Source organism: Athene noctua, chromosome 2 (genome assembly GCF_965140245.1).
Source record: "Athene noctua chromosome 2, bAthNoc1.hap1.1, whole genome shotgun sequence".
In the NCBI taxonomy this organism is placed as follows: domain Eukaryota; kingdom Metazoa; phylum Chordata; class Aves; order Strigiformes; family Strigidae; genus Athene; species Athene noctua.
In genome coordinates, this window is record NC_134038.1 from 35072113 (window position 1) to 35097200 (window position 25088).

Sequence of the window (25088 nt, forward strand, 5' to 3'; positions counted from 1 at the left end):
ATGTGATTTTTTTCTAACAAATCTGTAAGAAGTTTTAAAGTTGCCTGATGTCTTTTTTTTGGAAATCCTCTTATCTACTTTTAGGTTTGATCTCTCCTTGATAGTTTCACCTGGCTGAGTTTCAGTCAGGAGTATAGCACATATACCGGCAAACGTATAATGTAGAAGACAGTATGGATGTCATGTACTGATGTACGTTGCTTTGTAGCAATATATTTCTTGGCCTTCCTGTACAAGATTAGATATACTGCTGCAAAGCACTATTATACCAGGTGCTTTATTTACACCTGGTGCATATCAGAAAGAAAATCTTTACTGTGAGGGTGGTGAGGCACTGGCACAGGTTTCCCAGAGAAGCTGTGGCTGCCCCCTCCCTGGCAGTGTTCCAGGCCAGGTTGGATGGGGCTTTGAGCAACCTGGTCTCGTGGAAGGTGTCCCTGCCCATGGCAGGGGGGTTGGAACTAGATTATCTTTAAGGTCCCTTCCAACCCAAAACATTCTATGATTACATGCCATTATGACTGTGTTTAGAAACACAGGAAGGTAGAGTTAGGCTGTGCTATTATACCAGTACATCTAAAGTGATGTAGCTTTCTATCTAGTTAAGACGTTAGTCATGTGAGTTAACAGCCACTGCATCTTGTCTAGTGTGGTTCCTCATTCTAATTTTCCTGTCTGCACACAGGCATCATTGATGATAGCAGCAGCCGTGTGCTGAACTCTTGAAACAACATAAATGACTTGATGTTGTGCATGAGGTAGGTAATATCCTGCAGTTTCTCTTGCACATATGTTTTCCTCTACTCAGAGTCTCATTCACTTTGCAGGTGAAAGCACAGGTGTAAATGGAAGGAACCACTGGGAGTGTGAGGCCAATTTGTTGCTTTGCACGTCACACTTCAAAGCACAGTATTAGACAATGACCCTTCTCTTTCTGGACCTATAATTTTTAAAAGGAAGTCATATTCTATCTTTTAATGTGCTTTTAATAGAACCTAATCTCATGAAGCTACACTTGCTAAGGTGAAAATTTGTTAGCTCTCCTTTAACAAAAAGTTAATCTAAAAGGGTTAATGTGAGTCTTAAATCCCAAAGAATTAAAACCAAATTACACTACACTTTGAAAGCTAATTATACAGAAGCATACAAAAACATCAGAGTATTATTACAATATCTCTCTATATATAATATGTGCAAAATTCAATATACAAGCTTCTTGTTACTCATCCACATTTTTTTTCAAAATAATGTAAACCTTAACTTATTTGAACCAGTATAAGTAGTTTGATGTTACTCCTGGGAAACAAAGATTGTCGGTACAAGAACCTCCATAGCTTGGAGGACAAGCCGAACAGGGTACTCCTACTTTATATGGTGCTTCTCCAATCCAATTCCCCCTGAAAATGAAAAAGGAAAAAGAATGCTTAGTAATTTCAGAGAGGAAGAAAAAAAATTAATTAACCATAATTGTTTTGAGTGACTGAAATTAATGTTTTCAGTGATATCCTATAAATGCCTTGTTACTGAAAACATACATTCATATATTTCTATATTACTGACAAACTGATTCCCAAAAACTATCAGGAGAATGACCATGTCACCCTAGACCAGTGATCCATTCCATGTTCTTTAGCGTCTGTGGTGAAGTCTCAGTCTTCTTGCTTTTGCTACAAGTGATTTTTGATTCTTTGAGCCTGGGACAAAGTATTTTTTACTGGAGGGCTATATTTATGAGAAATTAGCAACATAAACATTGGTGCAAGGTTTTTCTTGACCACATTTTGTCTGGCAGTTACCTTAAAAGCTCATCTTTGGAAGGTGGGAAAACAAACTGAGCTAAATCTTATTCTTACGTTGCACTACCCTAAATCCACATTGTGAAGCTCTGAGGCTGAATTCATGGTTAGAGAAAAGGGAAGACGAAAACAATTTGCACCAGTAATGTATTAACAAGAACTGTAATTTGGGCATTTGTAGGGGTCTCATAGATGTTAATGGGAGGAGAAGGTGCGCCCACGTTTGGTGAGTAGAGCTGTGTAATAGAGCCCAGGGGGAAAGGGGTACAAGTCTGAAGAGTGATCATGTGAAAAGAGGTAACTGAAAGACAAACATCTGAAAAACTCATCCAGACTTTTAGGTGCTTCTATAAACCCCAGGCTTTTAGAGATTCCTTTAACACTGTGATGTAGGCAGAAAGAAAGTTAAAATTAGATTTTTATTTAAATGTTATGTCTCACTGAGCAGAGAACTTTAGTTTGCATGTGACGTGGTATAGCAGTGAGTAATGCAATTATTTAAGAAACATTTTCTCATCCACCACCTCCCAGCCAGTAACATTGGATCAAAAGCCTTGGTCTGGGTTGTGCTTTGGAAGAAAGTAGGAATCTCTCAAATAATTGCTCATTCCTGCTTCTCTTCCAAATGGGTACAGCAGACTGAGTGCTCAGAAAATAAATTTAGTTTGATAACAGATATGGAAATCAAGAAAGAGTTTGCTGAAAGCCGATTTCTGCTTAATTCTCTAGGCAATGCATGGCTGATTTCTGCGAGTCCATTAGATAATCAGGGGCAGGGCCTTTCTAAACTTGGCAATTATCCTCAACTTTTTTTTTTCCTGATTTCAGAAGCATAGATATTTATCAGCATTACAGCATGGCATCAGTGAAAATTACTGGAGTTCTAAATCCTGAATCTTTGCCAAATTTCAGTTTTAATAACTCAGATCGGGGCTGTAATACTCACCCCCTTCTTTAGAGGAGTTTCTGATGTGCTGGTTACTTAGAAGGACACAGCTTTTATTGACCAGCAAAGAGACTTCTGCATGTGTTTCAAGGACTCTAAGCCAAATGTCCTTAACTCAATTAATTCTTAGAAACATAAACATAATCCAAGCAAGACCACTCAATATCCTTTTTGTGACTGCAAGAAGTAGATGTGAAAATCCCGATTCCACTACCCATGAATCAAAGGTCTACTTAAAATCTCACCCAGAGAACATACTTGTAACTCCAGGCTTTGATGTGCTGTTTGAAAAACTGGAGGGTTTAAACTGAGAAATTATAAAATATCATTAATTCATTGTTAATTGATACACAAACAATGCATCAGTTTTCAATAATGCCTAATGTATAAAACCATTCTTTTCCTATATATGAACATGAAAGATGTATTCTAGGAAGTTTGAAAATTTTAATGTTTTTTTTCCAAATGGAGATACATAAAAAATAATATTTGGGTTTCTCTTATAAACTTTGATTTCACTTTGTGCATGTTGTAGAGCTAAAAGTCAGATACAGTTTTTGCTGCCTGATCTTTGCTCCCTTACATTCATTACTTACCACCCTTTTCTAGTAGATATTAAAGTCAAAGGACAGAAATATACTTGATTTCCAGAAGCATTTTTCTCCCAAGTCAGTTTTCTTACTAAATCCTATTCTCTTTTAAGTTGCAAAATCCTTAAAAATTCTTTTACTCATGTAACAGCTAGAATAATGACATATTCTTGCATTTACTTTACCACAAATGGACCTGTGCCACCAAGAGTTTATGGAAAACATGCTCAATTGATTATACTTAGATTCCTATACAGAACTATGGCTTTGCCTAATATACAGTCAGAGAAACCAGCCATCTACATTGTCCATGCTGCTTTTGAAGCACTTGTCCAAACCAGACCTCAAATCGAAGCTCTCCCAGAGCCACACTTTATTGATTCATTCTGCACCCAGACGTAAGTTTGGGATTATGTCTAGGAAATGCTGGGACAAAATTCATTTCTTCATTTCAAACTAACACAGATCTCTGCACAGCTACCTGATACAGGGCCACCTATGGGTGTATATGACCTATACTTTGAAGAACCTTAATTTGGAAGGCAAGATGAGATTTGTAGATACTGAGCCTAGGTAGACAGACTTTGTAGGAAACCTATGCTATCGATACCTTTATGTAGCATGGTCATTAAATACAGGTATCTTGTGGGCAACAACATGTGTTCACAGTAAATCAACAGCCTGATCTGCTGTGGGATTGCTTACCTGAGGAAGTCTAGCTCACCATGAGTATATAATATAACAGAGTGAAGAAATAAGGAACCAAAAGCAGAGTCGGCACAAAGGAGGAAAACAAAAACCAAATTAAAATAATAATAACAACAATAACAGAAAACAAGTTTTTGGTTTTGTTCCATACACATCAGGTTATTTCTTTTTCTTCCTTGTACATCAAAGTCATGCATTTACTGTATGTTCAGACATAAAGTTAGAATGAAGGAGCAGCCCGCAGAAAAAGCACAAATAGAGGTCAAGCTAGAGAAAAAGGAGTAGCAGTCCTATGAGATGACCAAAACATGCATGAAGTATAAAAATAGACATATTAAAAGAAAGCAACTCACTTTGGGGCATAGTTGCATACCAAGTAAACAGCTCGTCGCCAAACAGATCCCCAGACGTTCATATTGTGGCATGTGTGGATTGCGCAGCCTATACGATTGGAAGTGGCCCAAACCATCTGAATAAATATTTATTATTGGTGAAGTCCAAATTGAAAAGAAATATATAGATATACATTTATTTGAGAGAGAGCTATAAATACATCACAAAAAAGTCCAGCTTTGGACGGTAGATTTTGAATAGAAGAATGTAATTTATATAACCTGTGTGTAATGGGTGCACATGGGTCCATAACATCGCATGGGGCACCTGGGGTTGCAATCCTGAGGATAAGGGAAAGCATAATCCTTCACCTCATCATACCACGGCTTTACCAGCTGGAGAATAGATCGATACCTGGGTTTATTTAAAATACAGAAAGAAACATATGTCATTTTAGATTTAGGTATTTTGGAACTTTTTGCTGCTAATTCCCCTGATGCAAATCACCTAAATATACATTTCTCCACGCACCAGTAGGGGCACAGCATTAAGCAATAATACTCTTAAGTCAAATGAAGATAGATGGATATCATTTATTGCTAGAATATCAGGTGACATTTGCATCAGTCTAAGATCTAGATCTCAAAGGCTGTTCAAAGGCTGACAAAATAACTATTTTGTTTGGTATCTGCCTACCTTCCAGTTCTTACAGACAGATTCTGGCCCAGGAATCTCAGTAAGTAGGAAGGTCCATGGTCCCAAATACATGTAGCAGCCCAAGCCTCTGCAGATTTAGCAAGAGTTTCATCCCAAACCTGACAAAATAAAATCTCCTTAGCAGTAGAACAGAAAAAAACAAATAGCAATCACAGTGCAAGAACACAAAAAGCAAGTATCTTACAAATATACTATCGTAACACATCAGATCTATAACTAGGCAGAGAGCTATTGAATTCAGAAAACTGTGGGGCAGGATGTACACAATCTAGCAGGATTGCCTTATTGCTGGACAGAATTCCTGCCCACATCGTCAGAGAAAGCCAAATATTCAGATGTCTCTCTTATTTTCTGGAAAAGCCCTTCACTGAACAGGCATTCTACCATTTTCCCTTCTGTGTTGATGAGATCAATGTGTGGAGAGGAGTGAAACATTGGATGGGACTCAGAAGGTTAAAGTGAAGGAGAGGTAGACGAGGAAGAACAATTCAGCACAGGTATTACATACTCCACAAAACTCCAACACATTTGAAATAGGATCTCAAGAGTATCTATAGACAGAGAGAGTGTGTGTGTGTCAGCTTTTCATATTTGAGGCAACAAGGTCAAGAAATGGGATTCCACAAAAGCAAAGACTATGGACAGTTTCCAGGTGCAGTATGAGTTTCACCACTTTATTCTGCATGGGAGCTGACATTGCTCCCTGCCTGTAATAAAAAGATAACAGCTCTGTAAGAAGAGAGAATTTGACTTCGTATGTTCTCCAATGATAGGAACATGACAAGTGAACTTAAAACACTGTCTCCTTTATATGCTTTGCCTGATCATTTACATGCTTGATTTGTAACTCTGCTGTTTTCTTCACAGCAGATAGGCTTGCCTCAGCAATAACAGAGATATCAGCAATAGAACCTACTGCACCACTGGAGCTCCAGATAAAGCATGTCTCACTGGGACATCACAAGTACACACAAATTCTAGTATATCTTAGTGTTTAAGAGATACTCAAGTAGGCTGTAGATCCTGGAATGAGATGTACATTTTGACTACCCCAAGTTGAGTGTTTTGGTGCAGACAGTTTTAGTGAATCGCAGGTAGAAAGACAGGAACAGAAGGTGGTAAAATTGCGTACCCAACCCATCACAGATTGTTAAACACAAACACAAACTTACAAATCTTCAGTGGCTATGAAACAAAGAGTACGCTTTATGAGGTATGAAATAAGAGGCAAAGTCAGAAATAAACTTATCAAAGGATAAGGTGGCCCACATGACAAATAATCTTTGTACTATGAGCTAATAATGATTCCTAACACTGAACTCATCGTTTAAATTTTGCATACCTGCAGAGTGAAAAGACTGATCATGGGCTAGGGCAGTAATTCATGCCCTGACTCTGTCTGGTAGTTTGTTACATTTCTCTAAGTGAAAAGGACAACATTTAATAAATTTTATGAAACTGCTATACCAGTGAACCAAGCTTTGCTAATAAGGAGTGGGTGAGGTGCCTCCTACATTAAAGCTGAAGAAGTGCAAAAGAGATCAATATGGAACCCTAATGCAAATTATCTTCCATTCAAGTGGAACCACTTTAGGGAACATAAGATGGATAGTGCTTAAAGCAGAGCAGAATTAATTCACATCTGTTTGTAAAAGGTCCCAAAACAAAGTGAAAGCAAATTGCCAGTAAAAGGGCAAAACAGAGAAGTGTTAGGAAGAAGCATTCTAAGAAGGAATAATCTTCAGGCCAGGGAACACTTGAGTTCAGCTCTGAAAAATGAAGAGAGTTTCTCAGAGGAGTTAAAGTCTGTAACTTGGGAAGAGAAGGCTAAGCTGGAGCACTAGGATACAAGAGAGGAGACCCCAGACTGCTATGGCACCATTCAAAACCCAGGAGATGCTCCAGGGCCCAAGGGGAAGAAAACTGCACAGGCATTCCTTCTGCTTTGTATCTCTGCCATTAAGGCAATTAGCTGCAAAAAACCCTTTAAAATTTCTGTGGTATATAAGCCGTCCCCTTCAAGAGGGGGCAACAGTAAGTACCAAAGAGGGGGCAACAGTAGGTACAAGCATAAAACTGTGCCTGGGGACTGTGCCTGAGAGGCCAGGGCCACAGTCAGCGTTTGGAGCCTGCCCAGGCCCAGGGGAACAGAGAAGCACATGGATCCAGCGCGTGGGTCCAAACACAGCTGCCTGGTGTGCATCCACATGGGGCAGCTCCGCCAGGACTGCGACACCCCATAAACACCCTCCTTTGCTGGGATTAATCATGCTTCTGGCACGAATGCTCCCTGCCAGGAGGCTGAACATGAGGTTTGCGTGCTTGCTCCCAAGTGACCTGGCTGCAGTCCCACAATAATCTAAATGTGTACTGTATTTGCACAAATAGCACCAAGCTCCTGATTTCCACCCAGCATATTTTCGTGTACTAAATTGCCTCGCAAAATAGCATGTTAGGTGTTTGAAAGAAATGTGAAGACTGGATTAGGTTTTCACTATTAATGCCCTCTCTAAACTAGGCATGGCACCCGCCTTGGGCAGCAAGAGCACTGCCAGTCTACTTTCATTTCTCCTTAGCTTCATTTTCTGGTTCTCAGGAATCATCTGCAGCATTTGACGGTAAAGTTTCAGGAGCTTGTTTCAAACACAGTTAAAAAGCTGTGGGTTTGGCATGTAAGCATTACTGTGATATATAGTGTGCTCTGCTTTCCATTATCTATTCACTCTTGACCACTTTCTGGACATATGGAATTTCTGGCAAACAGAAGAGAAAGAAAATAACCACTGAATAAGAAAGAAGGGGGAGGGGAGCATATGCAGCACCTTTTAATTTCCTCCATTCCTTCATTAGAAGGCTGGTGAAAAGCCTCTGTACAGAGTTCCCTCCCGCTATGTAAATCATTTGTATTTCATGGGAGAAGGTGAAGTGCTTCACCTTTATTTTATTTTCTTAGAAGAAAAGATGGTCTCAGTCTCTCTAGGACTAGCTCCAGATCATCTCCACCAGAAAGACAATTAATATGGGCTGAAGCTGAAAAATTATTATCTCATAATGACCTAAAAATCTTCTAATCTCTAAGATCCTGTACCATGAGTTCACTCTTTTCAAAACAAGTCTGATCCTGAGTCCACACTTATATTAATCTGTATATCAGTTCTGTCCCCTGTTTTGTGCAGGTAAGAAAACAGGGCAAAAACATTTAGATTTTTGAACCCATGAGGCTTCATTGCTGCACATAGATAAACAGCATATAAAGAAATAAAGAAGTATCCTAAAAAGAGAAACTGAAGTAACCTGAAAGCCAGAGAGACAGTTTATGTATGAGGATAAATTTAAAATCTCAAGGTAATTAGCAAAGAGTTTAAAAAACAGTATGATAAACAAAATTATAAACTCTGAAATGGTGGCTGATCCAGTGTTCCTACTAAATATGTTAGAGAAAGACGTCTTACATGAACACAAAACTGCAAAAGCGAAAAGGGAGAAAGATTTGCACACTCAGTGCTCAAGATCTGAGGAGGTGACTCATCCTCAAATGCTAATCATGAAAACTCACAGTGCCAAACTATGCTCATTCTCTCCCTGGGGATAGCAAATCTTCATTTGCTAGGTCGTTAGTAGTTGTGGAAGCAGTCACTTTCCTTCCACCCAGTATAAAGATCACCCTCCCAGACACACCAGATCACTGATTTATTTGGTCCAGCATGGAAACCTTCCCCACTCCTCAACTGGGTCTAACTGAGCTGCGATAGAGTTAAAGCATCTCAACACACTTCCACTGGCAACTTGAAGTGAACATCCTTTGGCCAATTTATTTTTCTTTCTTCAGCCAAAGATTATTTTCCTAGAAAGCTGTCCGACTGTGCTCTCTGCACTGCTCCCTGCAAAACTACACTTCAAAACTAGATTTCGCTTGAAAATTGTCAAGAGGACTGAATACAGGGAACAGGCCAGTGCTTCTACATGGGGAGTTTTAACATCAGAGACCACTTTATGAGGCAGCTCTGGGGTGTTCTCTTCACTCTCTGCAGAGCACATGCTGGTTGAGAGTTAGGACTAAAATCTTAGCATTAATAAAGTCAGCAGGAATTTTGCCAGTGAGGCCAGAAGTTCACCAAAGATGGGGTTTTTTTGTTTGTTTTGTTTCATTCTGTAAACAAAGAGTAAAATAAACTCTTTTATTCCCATAATGTATAATAAGCAATGGAGCACAAAACAAAATCTCTTTAATTCTGAATGAAATTTCTTGATGCCCAAAAAGAAAGCTTCCTTCCCCAAAGGAAGCCTTTTAATGTTGTGGGTCACAGTTCCCTCATACCCTCCCTTTCTATAGCTGTTTCTATAGCTGTCTCTTAGACAATTTATATGTAGAAGGGATAGAGTTGCTCTTTTTTGCTTTGTTGGAACAGCTTTGTTGGAACACGAGGTCTTGATCACAACTATTCTCTTATGGTGAGGCTGAATAAACATGATGAAGAAGAAGAGAAGCAACTGCAATATTACAAAAATCTGTCCACAACATTTGTTGAAAAATAATTGGTTGTTCCCTTCCTACATTGATAATTTGATGAAGGGTGTACATAACCATTTTTAACCATAATTTGAATTTAGAAAGACTGTTCTTCTGCTCATTCTCATTACAGTCAGAATTGTACTCCTATTATCAATCACTCAAACAGAGTAGCTTTCTTTTGACAGACTTCTGAGGGGGAAAACCCGGTTGCAGAACAGGAGGTAAAGCTGAAAGCAACGATGTACTTCAGACAGCAACCTCACTACTTTATCTGTAAGTAGAAAACATTGAACAAGTTTACCAAAGCAAATTAAATGAATCACTCTTAATCCGAATCGCTTGCCTGACTGCAAGCTTTCTAAAGGACTGCTGTATTATTGCAAACATACTACTACTCTGGATATATTTACCCTGTGGTAATTTTAGTTGAAAAGTAAAAAGTTTCATATTCCTAGTTTTAAATGCATTACTGCAACATCTATTAGCACAGCCTGAATATGCAGACTTTGCTGAGAACATCTGTGAGTGATGGATATATGTAATAATGGTTAAATTACACTGCCTAAAACAGAGCAGGGATTCAAAGCAACATTCTCAGGGTCTGAAGCCCATCATTGGTGATAATGAAACATCAGGCCTCGGGATTTTGATGGGGTCTAGGAACTGTGTCATTTGGGATCTGTATCTTTATTAAAGAAGGGGACATACTCACTACAGGCCTTCAGTATGATTAGGTGAAATAGTTAATATCAGACCCTCCTTAAGGACCTTCTGTTTCATAGAGCACCTCTCTTCACTGCACAACAGGTTGGAGGCCTTTTAGTCTGCCTTCATAATATTTGTACTGTGTAATTACATAAGGTTAGGAAACTAAAGCTTTTTCTTTGTGTAAGGTCCGATTCAGGACATCTGGATAGCAATGACACTCATGATATGACTGTGCTTTTTCCTTAAATTAACCTGTCTCAGTAAGATGGTCTAAACACAGGCACCACAATGTTTCTGCCTGGAACTAGTATTAAAACACCTGGTTTCCAGCTGTCTTTGTGAAATGTCAGTTGGCAGTCCACAGGCCTCTAGAAAGCAGTCCATGTCTCTCAGAGCTCAACTTGGCCTTCCAGAGGATGCCAACACCTGCAGAAAACACTACATCAGGTCATTTTCTGAGATTTTTCCATAGCTGGAAGAGCTAGAAACATACTAAATAAGTGCATTTAATAAATATTAATTTCATAATTTGCTGATTAGGAGGAAAAGCTTAATCACAGAAGTGGCCATGTATGTCTATTACCTTAGCTTCTTGATCACACACCTTAACGTTTCTCATTGCTTTAGAGAGAACTTTTTTAACATTTAGCAAAAAGAGAGGAGAGAGAAGATTTCCTTACTCTGTCAAGGCGTTCTCTCATATTTTGAGTAATACAAATGAGTTCTAGGATGTTATAGATCATCCAAAGTATCACTAGCTAAGTCAAGAAAGGAAAGGATGAATGTCTTGGAACTTTACATAAACACTTGATGGATGCTTTTCTTAAAAACAGACAATCCCAACCACTGCAAGTGTAAAAATGTTATATTCCTAAATTGCTTTTATGTATACCAGAATATGCTAATGACTTGTTTCCCATTTTTGCAAGATAATATCTCCTCACTATTTGAAAAATAAGCAGAAGTTCAACATTTCATAATTTTAAAATTAAAAAAAACCCACCCTGGCTTCTCTATAAATATCCAAATGGGCATCCATTTCTATTACATATCTTCAACACAATATCAAATAAAAAGACAGACAATTCATAATTTTCACTTTCTATGTTGTTGACACCTATCCTCAGATTTATGATCTGATTGGTAAATTCTGCAAAACATGCTGTGATTTTTTTTTCCCCCACGGAAAGCAATTACTGGCTTCCTCCAAAGTCATCAGTAAGGTCTGTCAACATTTTACTGCATTTACTATAGTGCTTAGGGATATAGATGGGAACTGTCAGTGTTAGGTTAACGGTTGGACCAGATGATCTTCAAGGTCCTTTCCAACCTAGTTGATTCTGTGATTCTGTAAGAGTGATGTTACATTGTGTTTTTTCTGACAACTCACTACTTCAAAAGTAAAAATAAAGTACATGGAGATAAAATGTTTATTTCAGCTTTCGTACAGGTAGACAAAAAGTACTGTAGAATACCTCCTAAGTAAAACAGATACTTAAAACAGTAATAACTTTAGAGACAAAAAGGTAAATTGAAAAATAACGGTTTAGCTGTCCCACCAGAGATGCCACATCTGAGAAAGAATAACTGATACTGTCACCTGGAATTGCATCCCTTTGCAAGTTCTTCTTAAAGTCCAGAATTTGGAAGAAGAGGAAGTTAAGATCCATTATTGCTGGCAAATATGGGGAGTGCAAAAAAAAAATCAACCTACTCTTTGGTAGTCTGGTTCTTCTATATGCAATGTGTGGAGAAGGGAGAAGTATTATTCAGATGAGGATAACCATTATAGCCCAGGATTACTTTCCATGAGAAAGCTAAAACATTTTTAACTTTTTTCCTAATTTTCTGATATTTAGAGACAAAAATTTATCTGTTTTCAGATTAATCAGATACCTTCCCTGAAGTTCAGAATGCAGATTTCCAGTGACAAAAGAAAATATCTGACTTACTATTGTTATACCTTCATGCATACCTTGTTGTATGAGAGACTATCATTACTGAAGCAAATGGCAATGAACTCTCCTCTCTCTCCAAGTAGTCTGAGATGGTCATTAATGACACCCGATAACAAGAATTTGTGACCTAATGTGGTGGTTTAAGCCCTGCTGGGACCGGAGACCACGTTGACGTTGCCCCTCTCCCACCCTCAGCTGGTCAGGCTGGAAGTGAGGCACAAACCCCGGGTTAAAATAAGAAGAAATTTAATACAACAGTGTGATAAACAATCTGAACAACAACAGTAGCAATGATAACAGCGATAAACAGTAATAACAGTAAACAAGACAAAAGATATACAGAGAAATACCGCAATGGTTACAGACAGCTCGCTCGCATGCTCCCCATCACCAAAGCCACAAAGGAAAAAAGTTCCCGCGCTCCCACACCCGGACCTGACATCAGCACGGTATGAATAACCCAGCTGGAGATCTCTTCCCCCTCTCTGATGGGGAAACTTAACCCTATCCTAGCTGAACCAGGACACCTAAATACAAAGGGAGCAGAATAAACAGTGATACACTGTATTCATGCTCTTCTCATTCTGTGTGGATATCTGTGTGTAAACTGGATGTTTTTGGAAGCATATAACTTTACAGCTCTCAATGTCCCAAAGAAAACATGAAAAAAATGTTAGAAGTAGGAGCGCTCCTTCCCTGAGATTGCCAGCAGACAGATTGCTAGATGGAAGATATGGGCTGACTGGGAAATCCATAAAGATATGTTTTTAACCTGGTAGCCAAGGGGGGCCTGCTAATGATCATTTCAAAGCATTCAAGCAATACAGAACTGTGCTTCCATTCTTCTTTTGCCATCATAATCCTTAATCTTTCCTGGCTCAGTTTCATGGCCAGTAGCAAGGAAGCTCCCCTCACTTGCACAAGAGTACAGGAGAAACCTCCGGAGAGCATTGCTCTGAATACTAAATACCAGCAGCAGCCCTCAGTACTTTACTGGGTTTTTTGTTTGGTTTTGGTTTTGGTTTTAAGATGACATATCAGCTAGGATAATAGTCTGCATATTTCTCAGTGGTAAAACAAGTATTTTAAGCAAAACATATATATCACAGTCACTCACTACCCTCCTAGGGATTTCCTGAGTGCCTGATGTCCCTGACACCGTGACAGCCACAGCATGACTGGCCTCTCAGCTGGCTGCTGCTGACCGTACAGCTGGAGTCACAGGCACCAGGTACAGGTTTGAGCAAAAATCCAGAGCAAACAGGTGAAGTTCACTGTTTTAATCACACTGCTCTTCAACCGTTTATTTACACGACTGTAGTAACATGATGAAATTGCAAATGAAATGTGGGGATATGCAATTCGAATACAGTTGTACGTCAACACTGTTACATTTTGTAGTAATAGAAAGCGGCAATTTGCTTGCCAGTTTTGGCATCTTATTTGTCATTAATAACATATCATGTTTATTGTGGACTCACATTAGTGTCTTCAGATTGTTATATGTCACAAAAAAATCCACAGTGGTTCCTACACACCTCAGAAAGGTGGCTGGTAGGTCCTTCTTTTGGCAGTAATCAGACAAAAAATTAACCTTTCTACCTCAGACTTCTGATTTTATTCTCCATTAGCCCTGTGCTTCTGCTTGTTTGCCCACCTGAAGATCAGAAGCTCTTACTTCCAGAGTGTCAGCAAGTGGGAGAGAAGAAAACCTCAAGCGATTTCTTCCTGTGAGAAAAACGTTGGGAAGCTGAGAGATAAAATCCGACATGTCCAGCCCATCTGTGCAGCTGCACTCCACAGCTGCTAGTGCAAGTCCCAGAATGGATTAGCAGATGTAGGCTCCTACCCTTCAACATGTAGGTCTTGTCCTCATGGGTCATTCAGCCATGCAGCCTTGCACCGGCCGTACCACTTGCACGTGTGGTGGCCGTTTCTCAGAAATCCCACAGCAGCATGCAGGGCACGCCACAGTCCCCTTGCACAGCTTCTCCTCGTTTCATTTGTACAGGCAAACCTGTAGTATTTTCAGGTTCAGAGGCTTTCTGTAAGACCCCCCACCACGTCCACTACCCCAAATCTGGCACATAGCTTAATAAAACAAGCCACCAGCCCTTCCACCTGCATGCTTTTGCAGCAGAGTAACTGAAAGAGCCTCATCTCTTTGCCTTCACTTTTTTCAATACATACTGTGTGATGAAAACATATGAGCTCATTGGAATTTATAGACAGATTTGGCAAACTTTATATATTTATTTGGGCTCTGAGATCATTTGGACTCTAGGCTGTCTCTCTCTCTCTCTCAGAATATGAATACTTTTTGCTCTCAACTGCCACCTGTTAGAAATTTTACTGTGCATACTGTAATTGGTGCCTACCACATGTGCAAGTCCCTTCCCAAATGTTAGGTAATAATTAGAAAGTTTACACAGAAAATTGGCAAAGTCTACCCTCTAGAGAAAAAAATTCTTGATGGGGATCGCAGTTCTGTACTTCATTCTTTCACAAATAAATGGAGGGTTAATACATCAAGCTGCTTGTCCAATACTCCACTGCAACTTAAAGTAAAACTGTGCAATGTTTTATAGTCAATTTACTCTCATATAACCAAACCTCTAAACATCTGATTCACACTTCTGAAGGCCTCAGTATTAGAAGGTCTCTCTTATAGTAATCAGGGCATCACGAGACAGATGTCCAAGAAACCTCACTGCCAGAAATTCTTTTCTTATGAAAATTCAAGTCTATATTTTATACAAAAGTTTATATTCCTGGGTATCTATTTGGCCCAAATTCAAAGTGCTATCATTTGAAGCCTGGCCACTGCTAATAGTCAATTTGTTTCTTCTAAAGGTTGTACACATTTCTTTTCATGTTTGGCACCAGGCTTTTAAACAATAAGAAACCAAGAAAATTGGTAGGCTGTCAGATTTAATAACAATAAGCTTCCCTGATATGCTATTATTTGTTTAGGTTTTGGAAAAGTTAAATATCAGAGCTACATATCTTAAAATATTCCATGCTTTCCTAACCTACTGCAAGGCATATTTTAGTTGGCAAGAGCTTATCTCAGAAGTGGTAACAAAAAGGACCAAACTTTGTCTAGCTCCATGTCACCCTGACAATTGGTCATAAATCTGAAGAGGAAGGTGTCTGACCTCTATCGTTTTAAATATGATCAGAGTAAACTGCCTTTTCTGAAAACCACAAAATGTGAATGAAAAATGTATTTCTTTTGTGGTGTTTCGTTTCTCTCCTATATGAAAAACATCCACACTTGTTACTTTCTTTTGTCACTAACCACTGAAGCTTTTCATTAAAACAAAAAATGTTCTTAATTTCTTTAAAAGTTTTCAAAGAAAATACTTATTATTTTCTAAGTAGCTCTAACTGAAAGATATGGCAGCATGACACAAAATAGCACCTTCTTCTTTCTGCAGGATAAAGAATAAGAACAATAGTTCTTTATTCTCAGAAGATCAATTTAAGTTTCTTTCTCTTGATACAGATTAACAGATATCACTGTACAGATAGAGATGCAAACCCACTCCATTCTCAGTTGACAAAAATAGACCTCAAACCCTATCCCAGAGCACCCGCAGTCACATTCATACATGGAGGTGTGGGTGCTGAAGACAGTATTCTGTGTACAAAAAGCAAACAAGTGGTTATCCTAGGGTTTCCATCTCTTGCTGTCTTTAGGATATACATTTCCACAGACTCGGAAAGACTATTCTTCTTCTCAGATTTTCTTTTCAGGTACGGAAAGAGGATAAAAATATTGAGAGGTTTAAGGTTACTATCATCTCCATTCATGTATGAAACAAAGTACTGTGTACTTTGGATCAGGATTCTTGTGAAAAATGCCCTGTCTCTGTTTTTAGCCAAGAAGTTCAAGAGGTGCTACATTTAATAATAAAGGAATGTCTAATTCTGAGGGCTCTGGACAGGCTGCTTTTCTATCTGAGACTCTGCTAGGTTGTTTTTTGTTTGCTTAAACTCCTAGAAGGCTTTCTGCTAATGCTAAATTTAAATAATGTAAATATTCTCTTCTAAAACACCATCAAGATGGATGTTTTAAAATTCTTATGCATAAAACATTGGAAAGGAGCTCTAATACCAAATCAAGTTTAACACAGTCATTCTTTATCACAATATTTATCAACAACAGCATTTTTGGGGAAATTCTTCAGATTTTTCAAGGAACGCCTTCCAGGAAAGGTCCTTTTTGCTCAACTCTTAAACACATCTTCTGTCATTCACCCTGAACATAATTGATGGCTTTTGTACTTCATATAGCTAGCATCCACTTGGATTTGACCCTAGATGAACAATCAGCTTAGTTACTGAGACCGAACGGGGGTTCCTAGCCTTTTATAGATGAAACTACTAGAAAAAATTAGCAGCATCCTGCATCTCACTGATACCCCACAAGTAGGACAGTGGTGCAAAAGCAAACGGATAAGTGAATAAACTCACCTGTGAGGCAAAAAGAGAAATAGTTAACTCTATTGTGCCAATATTAGCAGAAAGTGAGCTCCATCTACTCTTGCTTTTTTTCAGCTTACTGTCAGTTGCCATGTTTTGCCTCCACCGCAGAAAAAGGCTGAGTTTACTGTAAAATGACTGCTTCTTTTCAAAGCTGTCAGGCAGACAGACACCCCTAACTATAACCATGTAAACCACATCAGTTCTTTAAGGTTGCTTCTGATTTCCTGAGAGGATTGATATTCCAGAATTCATTAGCCTGTGATCTTCAGACAATCCTGATGCTGGTTTATGGTACCAGGCAGAAGGGACATACGCAGTTGGCTAAACAGAAACATTAAGTGGTAGGAGGGAGAAATTGGAACCAGTGAACACATTTCACCCTTACACCGCTTCTCATTGGTTCTCTGCTCACTTATCTATTCCATTATAGGGCAAGCTCAAAATTCTGGCAAACTGGGATAGGTGGATTACACTGGGGAAACTTCGAGCTCCTTGATATCTCTCCTCCCAGAAGACTGGGATGAAGAATACTTAGATTGTCTTTGTGCTCTGGTATGATGAAAAACAGATTAAGATCTTTGTACCCTGAGTCATCATCTGATTACTTTTTTTCAACCTTCACCATGTATATAGGACTTAAGGGAACAGAGCCATTCAATGGAAAAAGTAGGCTGCCAGTAACTTCTAGGGTAAATTCTCTGTCGCATTATGGCACTTGGGTCTTTAAAACATTAATAGTTAAAATGATGGACCTAATCTGCTTTGACTTTTAAGGGTGCTGTTCACTGATTTAACAAAAAGAGCTGTAAATGAAGCGCAACTGTAATTTGTTCCAATATGCAGAAACACTGTAAAACATGCATGTGGAAATTAAGGAAGCATTATATGCATGCATGCATCTTAATTATTGACAAGAAAACTGTCAGTAAATATGTAAAGGGTAATGTCTGAAATGAAAAGGGAGAGAAATTCTATTGGGTAGTTAAAAAGTGCATGTAAAGATTAATTATCTGAGTTTTAGAGTGAAATATTTAGGTTGGACATTTGGAAATAATTTCTATTCCTAAGGTGAAATATTTGCCAAGAGATGTGACTGAGACAGCATCACTATATGTGTTCAGGAGTAGACAAGATGAAAACCATATGTATTTAATGCAGAAGGAAGTCCTGCAACAGGGCAGGAATAAACTATATGAATTAAGAGATCCTATCCAACTCATTAGACATAAATCTTGAAGAAACTAGCCCTGCAATCCTCACTCACAGACATAGATGATTTCAGTGGGACCATGTAGAGGAGCCAGGGCAAACAACTCAAAGAACAAAATGTCCTCTAAGATTTAGAATGGTCTGTAAGAAACCACATTGACAACAGCAAAAAATAGGTAAACAAGTATCAGAAATGCTTTTGAACTGGAGAGAAAAAACAAATTAACTCACTTTTTCCAAGTCCATTTAAAAGGCTTTAGGTATTAATTAGGACTTTGGAAAAACTGAAGTCGTTTTTTTCTCATTTTGTCTTACCCGTCACCTATTGCATATTCACAGAGCATTTTTAAAATCACCTTGACAGAAAATTTTATCAAGACATCCAAATTTAGGAGTGAAATAATAATACAGTTATTTACATTTGTGACCACTAAGTGAGCTATTTTTCTTGCTTCTCTGACCTGACTTAAGTTGTCTGCAGATCTTCATGGACAGGAAGAAAAGTCTCCAAATTCATCACTTCACCAAAAAGGGTCACTCCTGGGGCATACAAAGTTCACAGATTTCCCCCATGACTCACACAGACTCCCTCACAGGACTACAGGAACTTCTTTTGGAACACAACTACTTTTCTTTTAGAATAACAGTTGATTTCCTTTATCCATTTTATCACAGTCTTTCATGTGTATTTACTAGAAATGAATAGGCTCAAATTCTCCATTCCCTTCCAATTCCTCTGCCATCAGCTCATGAGAAACTATCTTTATGTTGCCATGAAATAACTCCTAGGTATCCAAACTAACTCATTCCAGGCTAGTCTGGGAATCTTTTACTATTCTGAGTCCTACAAAGTAACGTGTTCAACAAGGGGCAGATTTTCCCAAATATAAAAGTGCATTTATGCAATCACTGAACAAAAAGGAATTTAAACTATTTTAGAACATCTTCTATACATAAGCAGGCTCAAGTTTATCCAAAGCATTTTTCTGCTCTCAAAATCTTCAGACAGCATGCTGCAAACATTCAGTTTCATGTTTTTGAGTGTGAAATCCTGTCCCATTACACTTTAGACATGCTACTGCCAGTCTACTAATGACTATGTTCATCAGTCGTGGGATCAGAACTCATTCTTGCAGAGCCAGCAGTGAACTACTCATGGTTTATCCTTCAGTATGGCTCTTGAAGAAGTTATTCAGATTACCTTACAGTACTCAGAACTAAAACAGATTTCCCCACTTTGCCTATGGGAATGCCATGGAGGACAGGACTCAATGCTTATGAAGGCCCAGCTGTATCAGAGTTACTGCTTCTGCTTGGTGCATGTCAAACTCTGAAGAGCAGTAAGCACCTGCTCAACCAGGTTTTGTATGCATGAGGTGACTTGGGTTGCAACAAAGACTATATGAAATAATAAAGTGGCCTCAGGTGAGGATGATTGTAGGAAGGTAAAAATAATGTTTGATGATCAAGATGAGGGGATCGAGTGCACCCTCAGTCAGTCTGCAGATGACACCAAGTTGGGTGGGAGTGTCGATCTGCTCGAGGGTAGGGAGGCTCTGCAGAGAGACCTGGACAGGCTGGAGCCATGGGCTGAGGCCAACTGGAGGAGTTTCAATAACGCCAAATGCCGGGGGCTTCCCTTGGGCCACAACAACCCCCAGCAGCGCTACAGGCTTGGGGAGGAGTGGCTGGAGAGCTGCCAGTCAGAGAGGGACCTGGGGGTGTTGATTGACAGCCGGCTGAACAGGAGCCAGCAGTGTGCCCAGGGGGCCAAGAAGGCCAATGGCATCCTGGCTTGTGTCAGCAATAGCGTGGCCAGCAGGGACAGGGAAGGGATCTGACCCCTGTACTCGGCACTGGGGAGGCCGCACCTCGATTCCTGTGTTCAGTTTTGGGCCCCTCACTACAAAAAGGACATTGAATGACTCGAGCGTGTCCAGAGAAGGGCAACGAAGCTGGTGCAGGGTCTGGAGCACAGGTCGTACGAGGAGCGGCTGAGGGAACTGACGGTGTTTAGTCTCGAGAAGAGGAGGCTGAGGGGAGACCTCATGGCCCTCTTTGCAGAGAGCTGGGGATGAGTCTCTTTAATGAACTAACAAGTGATAGGACAAGAGGGAATGGCCTCAAGTTGCTCCAGGGAAGGTGTAGACTAGATATTAGGAAGCATTTATTTACAGAATGGGTTGTTAGGCATTGGAATGGGCTGCCCAGGGAGGTGGTGGAGTCCCCATCCCTGGAGGTGTTTAAGAGTTGGGTCGACATAGCGCTGAGGGATATGGTGTAGTTGGGAACTGTCAGTGTTAGGTTAGTGGTTGGACTAGGTGATCTTCAAGGTCTTTTCCAACCTAGACCATTCTGTGATTCTCATAGGAACAGATACTTCATTAATGAAAGTTTGGGGATCCTAAAGATAGTAACAACGAATACTATATGACATGTTTTATGAGACTCAAATTTCAGTTGGCAACATACTGCAAATCTTTACTGGCCTACCGAGTAGATGAGATGTTCCAGCAAGACAATGCAGTCCTCTGTAGTACAGAATTAGCATTCAAAGAACGGGATTTGTTTGTTCAGACTTCCACTGCATTTGTAGATTTACATACCTTTCACACTAGAGAGCTGCAGGCAATTCTGTAAGCCAAAGTATCTTGCTAACATTTTTTTTTTTTTTACTGAGAACAGAGTAGGTCAATGTAACTTTTGGAATGTGCAGACATAGCTGAAGGTTGGTGCTCTACCGACTGAGCTATTCAAGCTTTTATGGTAATATTTCTACACCTCACTTTTTCTGCATCATGAATTTTATGGAATCTTTCTGCTTTCTCCAGAAAATATATGCAGTCAAATGGATGATTTTCACCCTTTGCCAGGTCAAAATTATGGTGTCATCTTTCTTTCTGCAGGTATGGCATCAGCTTTTAGAGCACAAAGACTAAAGAACAACAGCTTTAGGGTCAGGAATAATGGAAGGATGTCATAAAATGAACCAAACTAAAAGCAGAGATCATTATTTCTACATTATGGGCCTGAAAGTTCTTCTTTCCTTTCACTTTCCTTCACATACACACTGACTCCAGATTTGTACTTGCATAAAAACTTCCAGTTGAAGGCATACCAGAAGCAGAACCAAAAGGAGGACTACTTTAAATTCTGACACATAGGGTCCTAATGTCCCAAGAGAAAGATTTCCCAAAGTCTAACTGGCATAAGACACACCAGTTTCTTTCACTAGGGACTGATAATAGAACAATGCCTCCCATCATTGCTTTTGACTCCCCAGCTGTCCACTTTCATTGGGGACTGCATGCAGCAACAGGATGGAGCAGCACTCAGATCCACCTCTCCCAGAGAGAACCAAAACACTCCCCCAGCTCTGTTACTGCAGTGTTCATCTGAACTTCCCCTACCTACCACGTGTGCATTCAAAGCCATTCTTTGAGAACTCTCATCCAAAGTCCTACAGCACACAAACTTTCCAGGCAGTAGGGGCAGAGAGAACAATGCAAAAGGAGTTCAAAATACCTATAAATTCACTGAATATATGAGAAGTAGACCGCATCAGAGGAAGGAACAGAAAGTGCCAAGGAGAAAAGCCCAAAAAAAGGTTGGGTGTGAAGAACCGGAATCTCAAGAATCAACCGTATAGCTAAACCCTTATTTCTTACCAGTAGAGAAGAAAAAGCAAATGGAACTGTACAGAAGTGAGAATGTGATACAGCATTCATCAGAAGAACAGAGTTTCTAACAGAATTAGGAAAATAGAACAAAACAAAGTTTAATATGACTGTGGAGAGAGAAAAGATGAGAAAACATCTTTTTCTTGTGCTTCCAAACTGCTTAGTCCTTCTCTACTTCAACACACTTACAAGAGATTTCCACAGTCTACTGCATCTGTAAGTAATTCCAGCTCTCTAACATGTGACATCCTTTTTAGTCATTGTTAGGGGAAATGGGAAAGGCCACTTTCATCACTACCACTGCACTTTTCCATAGTGTTCAGGACAGGAACACGCTAACATTCTTTCAGCACAGTATACATTGTCTGCTGGTAATGACAATGTGCTTGCTATCTTACTTATGAAAATGAGTATTGAGTGGCACATCTTTTCTGTATAACAGTGGCAATCTTATGTCCCTGTAAGACGCAACAGATGCTGTGCCATACACTTAAATTATACAGAGACCAAAGAATGGGCTAAACAAATTCAAATGTGCATTACTGATACAGGGGTCCCCAGTCTTGGTACAGTTTATACCACAATGTCACCTTTAAGACACACCTACCAAAGCCTTTCTGTAGCCACAGAGATAAAAAGTTGATGATGGTGAATTTGTTGAAGTTGCTAAATAGATGATGCCATGGCTACAAACCAGACAGCAGAGTAATAAGCTATGAGTGACGCTGCTCACTGGGCTTTTTTCATTCTGTAAAGTTACATGGGCCACACACAGACTGACTACATTCTGAAAGGGAATTGGTGGCAAAGGGGTTGGCTGCCACTTGGGGATCCAAGTGCAATTTGGATCATTACCTATGTAGCTCTAGGTGTTGTTCTCTAAATTCTGCAGCATGAAGGTCACAAAGTACTTTCAGACTGGGAAACCACACATGAAAGAAAGCCTTGGACCTTGCCCTTGAGAATACAGATGGAGCTGATGATGACAGGGGCATAGGTACTGGTTGGTACCGGTAAAAGCAATAGTGAGAAGAGCAAGGAAGAGAATAGCATATAAACTGTAAAGAGCACAGCTTCACTATTGATTTTGTATCAAACCTTGCACAGTACCATTGCAGAGCAAATACAGCAGAATACTCACTCAATACAGGTAAAATCTTGGCACTTTATGCATATGAGTGCATTAAAAGAGATTTAATCAAAAGAAGCTTGCTTTGTCTTTTGAAGTTTTTTATGCTAAGAACACTGCACTTACAAAACTCTTGGGAATATGTCAGGGTGCTGGCTTCACTTAAGCAAACTGCAGGAGCACATTTCTAAAACACACAAGCCAAGAAGGGCATGGTAGGCTGCCATTCCCTCAGACATTACAACAAAGTTTATTTATGAAGAATCAAAGGAAATGTCAGTGGAGAGCACAGCAATGAAAATGATGACTGAGCCTGACTTCTGAACTCTCTGTTTTTTCTGTCGCTGACCTTTCCACTTCAAGCTTCAAACTCTGCCTATGGTATAGCAACAGGCCTTCATCCTGCAATGTTTTGAGTGCACTCAGCATTTTGAGGTGCTGCTGGGATATGCTAAATAGATTATATGATCAAATCCAGATTTAGGTAACATCTGTGATAGAAAGACTTCCAAACTGTTAGTCATTAGCTGCTAAAAAGGAGGAGTTGTTATTACTATTATCCCCTTGAAGTCAAGCTTGATGGTGTCCTGTTTCTCAAACCTGTTAACTGTCTATTGTAATATGAGAACTCTGCAACTTTAAGCAGGTATTATGGTGCTGACACAACTTGCCTGTGCCTTCAAAACAGTGTGAATACCTTACTTAAAAGGTAACAAAAATTTTCGCTTGGCCAACCTATGTTTAACATTAGAGATCCACAGTATGCATTCACGCATTCAAAGTTGGAACACAAAACAGCAAACACGCTGCTTTAGCTAGTAGTGCCAAGTATGAAATCACAGTGAATTAATAACTTATCTCATACCTGCAGGAACAGATAATTCACATAATGAGTATTTGCCAATAATGGGAAAAAGTACCTGCCACAAACATAACATTTTGAGCACACTGGAATCCTACATACTACAAAACCATTTAAAAGCAGCATTCTATTCGGTGGAAAAATACAAGTATTAGGTGCACACTGTGTAATTAATAAAATACATGAGCATGAGACAGTGCATCAGATGAATTACTTTGTGAACAGTTTTACCATATTGTCTCAGAAAATATTATGTGTGAAAGAAATTAGAAATGGTCATTGGCTACCCTTCTGCACAGACCAGGGCAATGACTTGGCAGTGTACTTCACAAAAGCAATGGGGCTATGAATGATGAGCACTTTAAACACATGTGATCACGTGTTGTGATCACATAATATTCCTCGGGTCAACAAGCAGTTAACACAGAACACCATTTACTTGGGTCCCAGAAGCTTCACTGGGACTACTCACCAAAATGAAAATTCAACAGGGCAAGCAAAAGGTTCAGAGTTCAGTATTTAGCTTTTGCTTGCTTAAGTTAATGCAACTTTAAATATGTAAGGAAAGAACACTTTAGCAAGCAATAGTAGTTAAAAATCACTTATCTACTTAACTCTCACAGTTTGTTTAAGAAAATGAAATCACTGGCTTACAGTTTGTTTTACTATGAAATAAACAAAGTTTACTTACCATATATTCCATGTTGGAAGCAGGTGGGAAGACTTTGCCTCTCACTTGATTATGATAATCAAGAATGGCAATCATGTCATTCTGTGAAATGTAGCGCTTCCGCCTGGCTTTGGGAATTTTTGCAGAGTCCAGATGAGCTGCCAAAGCTGTCTCAATGTCAGTGAAATTATTTTCTGACAGGAGTAGGTCAGTGGAGTTGGGTAACACTAATGCACTTGTTTCACAGAGAATGGAAAATAAGAAAGTACAACTGATCGCAGCGATTACTGGCATTTTGGGGCCAAAGGAGAAAGATAGGCCACAGAGGTACTCTGCTTTAAGTCAGGGCAGTAGAAAACAAATCTGTAGAAGAGAAGATGTCAAAGATGTGATTCTGTACATCTGGGTAGCAAGACAAAGTGAACTGGCAGGCTGTGATCAGAAAAATGATTCTGTCAGCTCAAGCACAAAAACAATCCAGTCGGAACACGTGTTACTAAGCAATTTTTCAATAACCATATTAAGTGATAATGTGTTCTTACTACAAACACACCAAATGAAGTATCATTATACCACAAATTACATGATCAGAGCTAGCAGTACTCCTGAAGCAGTGACAGTGCTATCACACCAGATCAGTCCATAAACCACACTATAAATCTTAAATGGGGAGACTGCAAGAGACCTCACAGCATGTTTTTCACTGAAAATGAAAAATACATCCTAGGCTATGCCTATCCCATATGCATGGATTGTTTTGACACAGTGTGTCACAGAT

The 25088-nt window shown here is 39.4% G+C and overlaps 1 protein-coding gene across 1 annotated transcript; it reads right to left on the reverse strand.

Moving 5' to 3' along the window:
- Nucleotides 1-1261: 1261 nt before the first annotated feature.
- PI15 (peptidase inhibitor 15) lies at nt 1262-24604 on the reverse strand. Its single transcript, XM_074897672.1, has 5 exons — nt 24332-24604; nt 5070-5188; nt 4655-4787; nt 4394-4509; nt 1262-1397 (listed from the first exon to the last, which is right to left on the reverse strand). The coding sequence occupies exons 1-5, from the start codon at nt 24602-24604 to the stop codon at nt 1262-1264; spliced, it is 777 nt and encodes a 258-aa protein (XP_074753773.1).
- Nucleotides 24605-25088: the final 484 nt, after the last annotated feature.

Excerpts from the sequence above, each read along its gene's own strand:
- PI15 (XM_074897672.1), bottom strand. The coding sequence starts at position 24,604 with ATGCCAGTAATCGCTGCGATCAGTTGTACTTTCTTATTTTCCATTCTC. Across the intron at positions 4,788-5,069 it reads CTGTCTGTAAGAACTGGAAG|GTATCGATCTATTCTCCAGC; the intron begins GTAGGCAGATAC and ends AAATAAACCCAG. Across the intron at positions 1,398-4,393 it reads GTATGCAACTATGCCCCAAA|GGGGAATTGGATTGGAGAAG; the intron begins GTGAGTTGCTTT and ends TTTCATTTTCAG.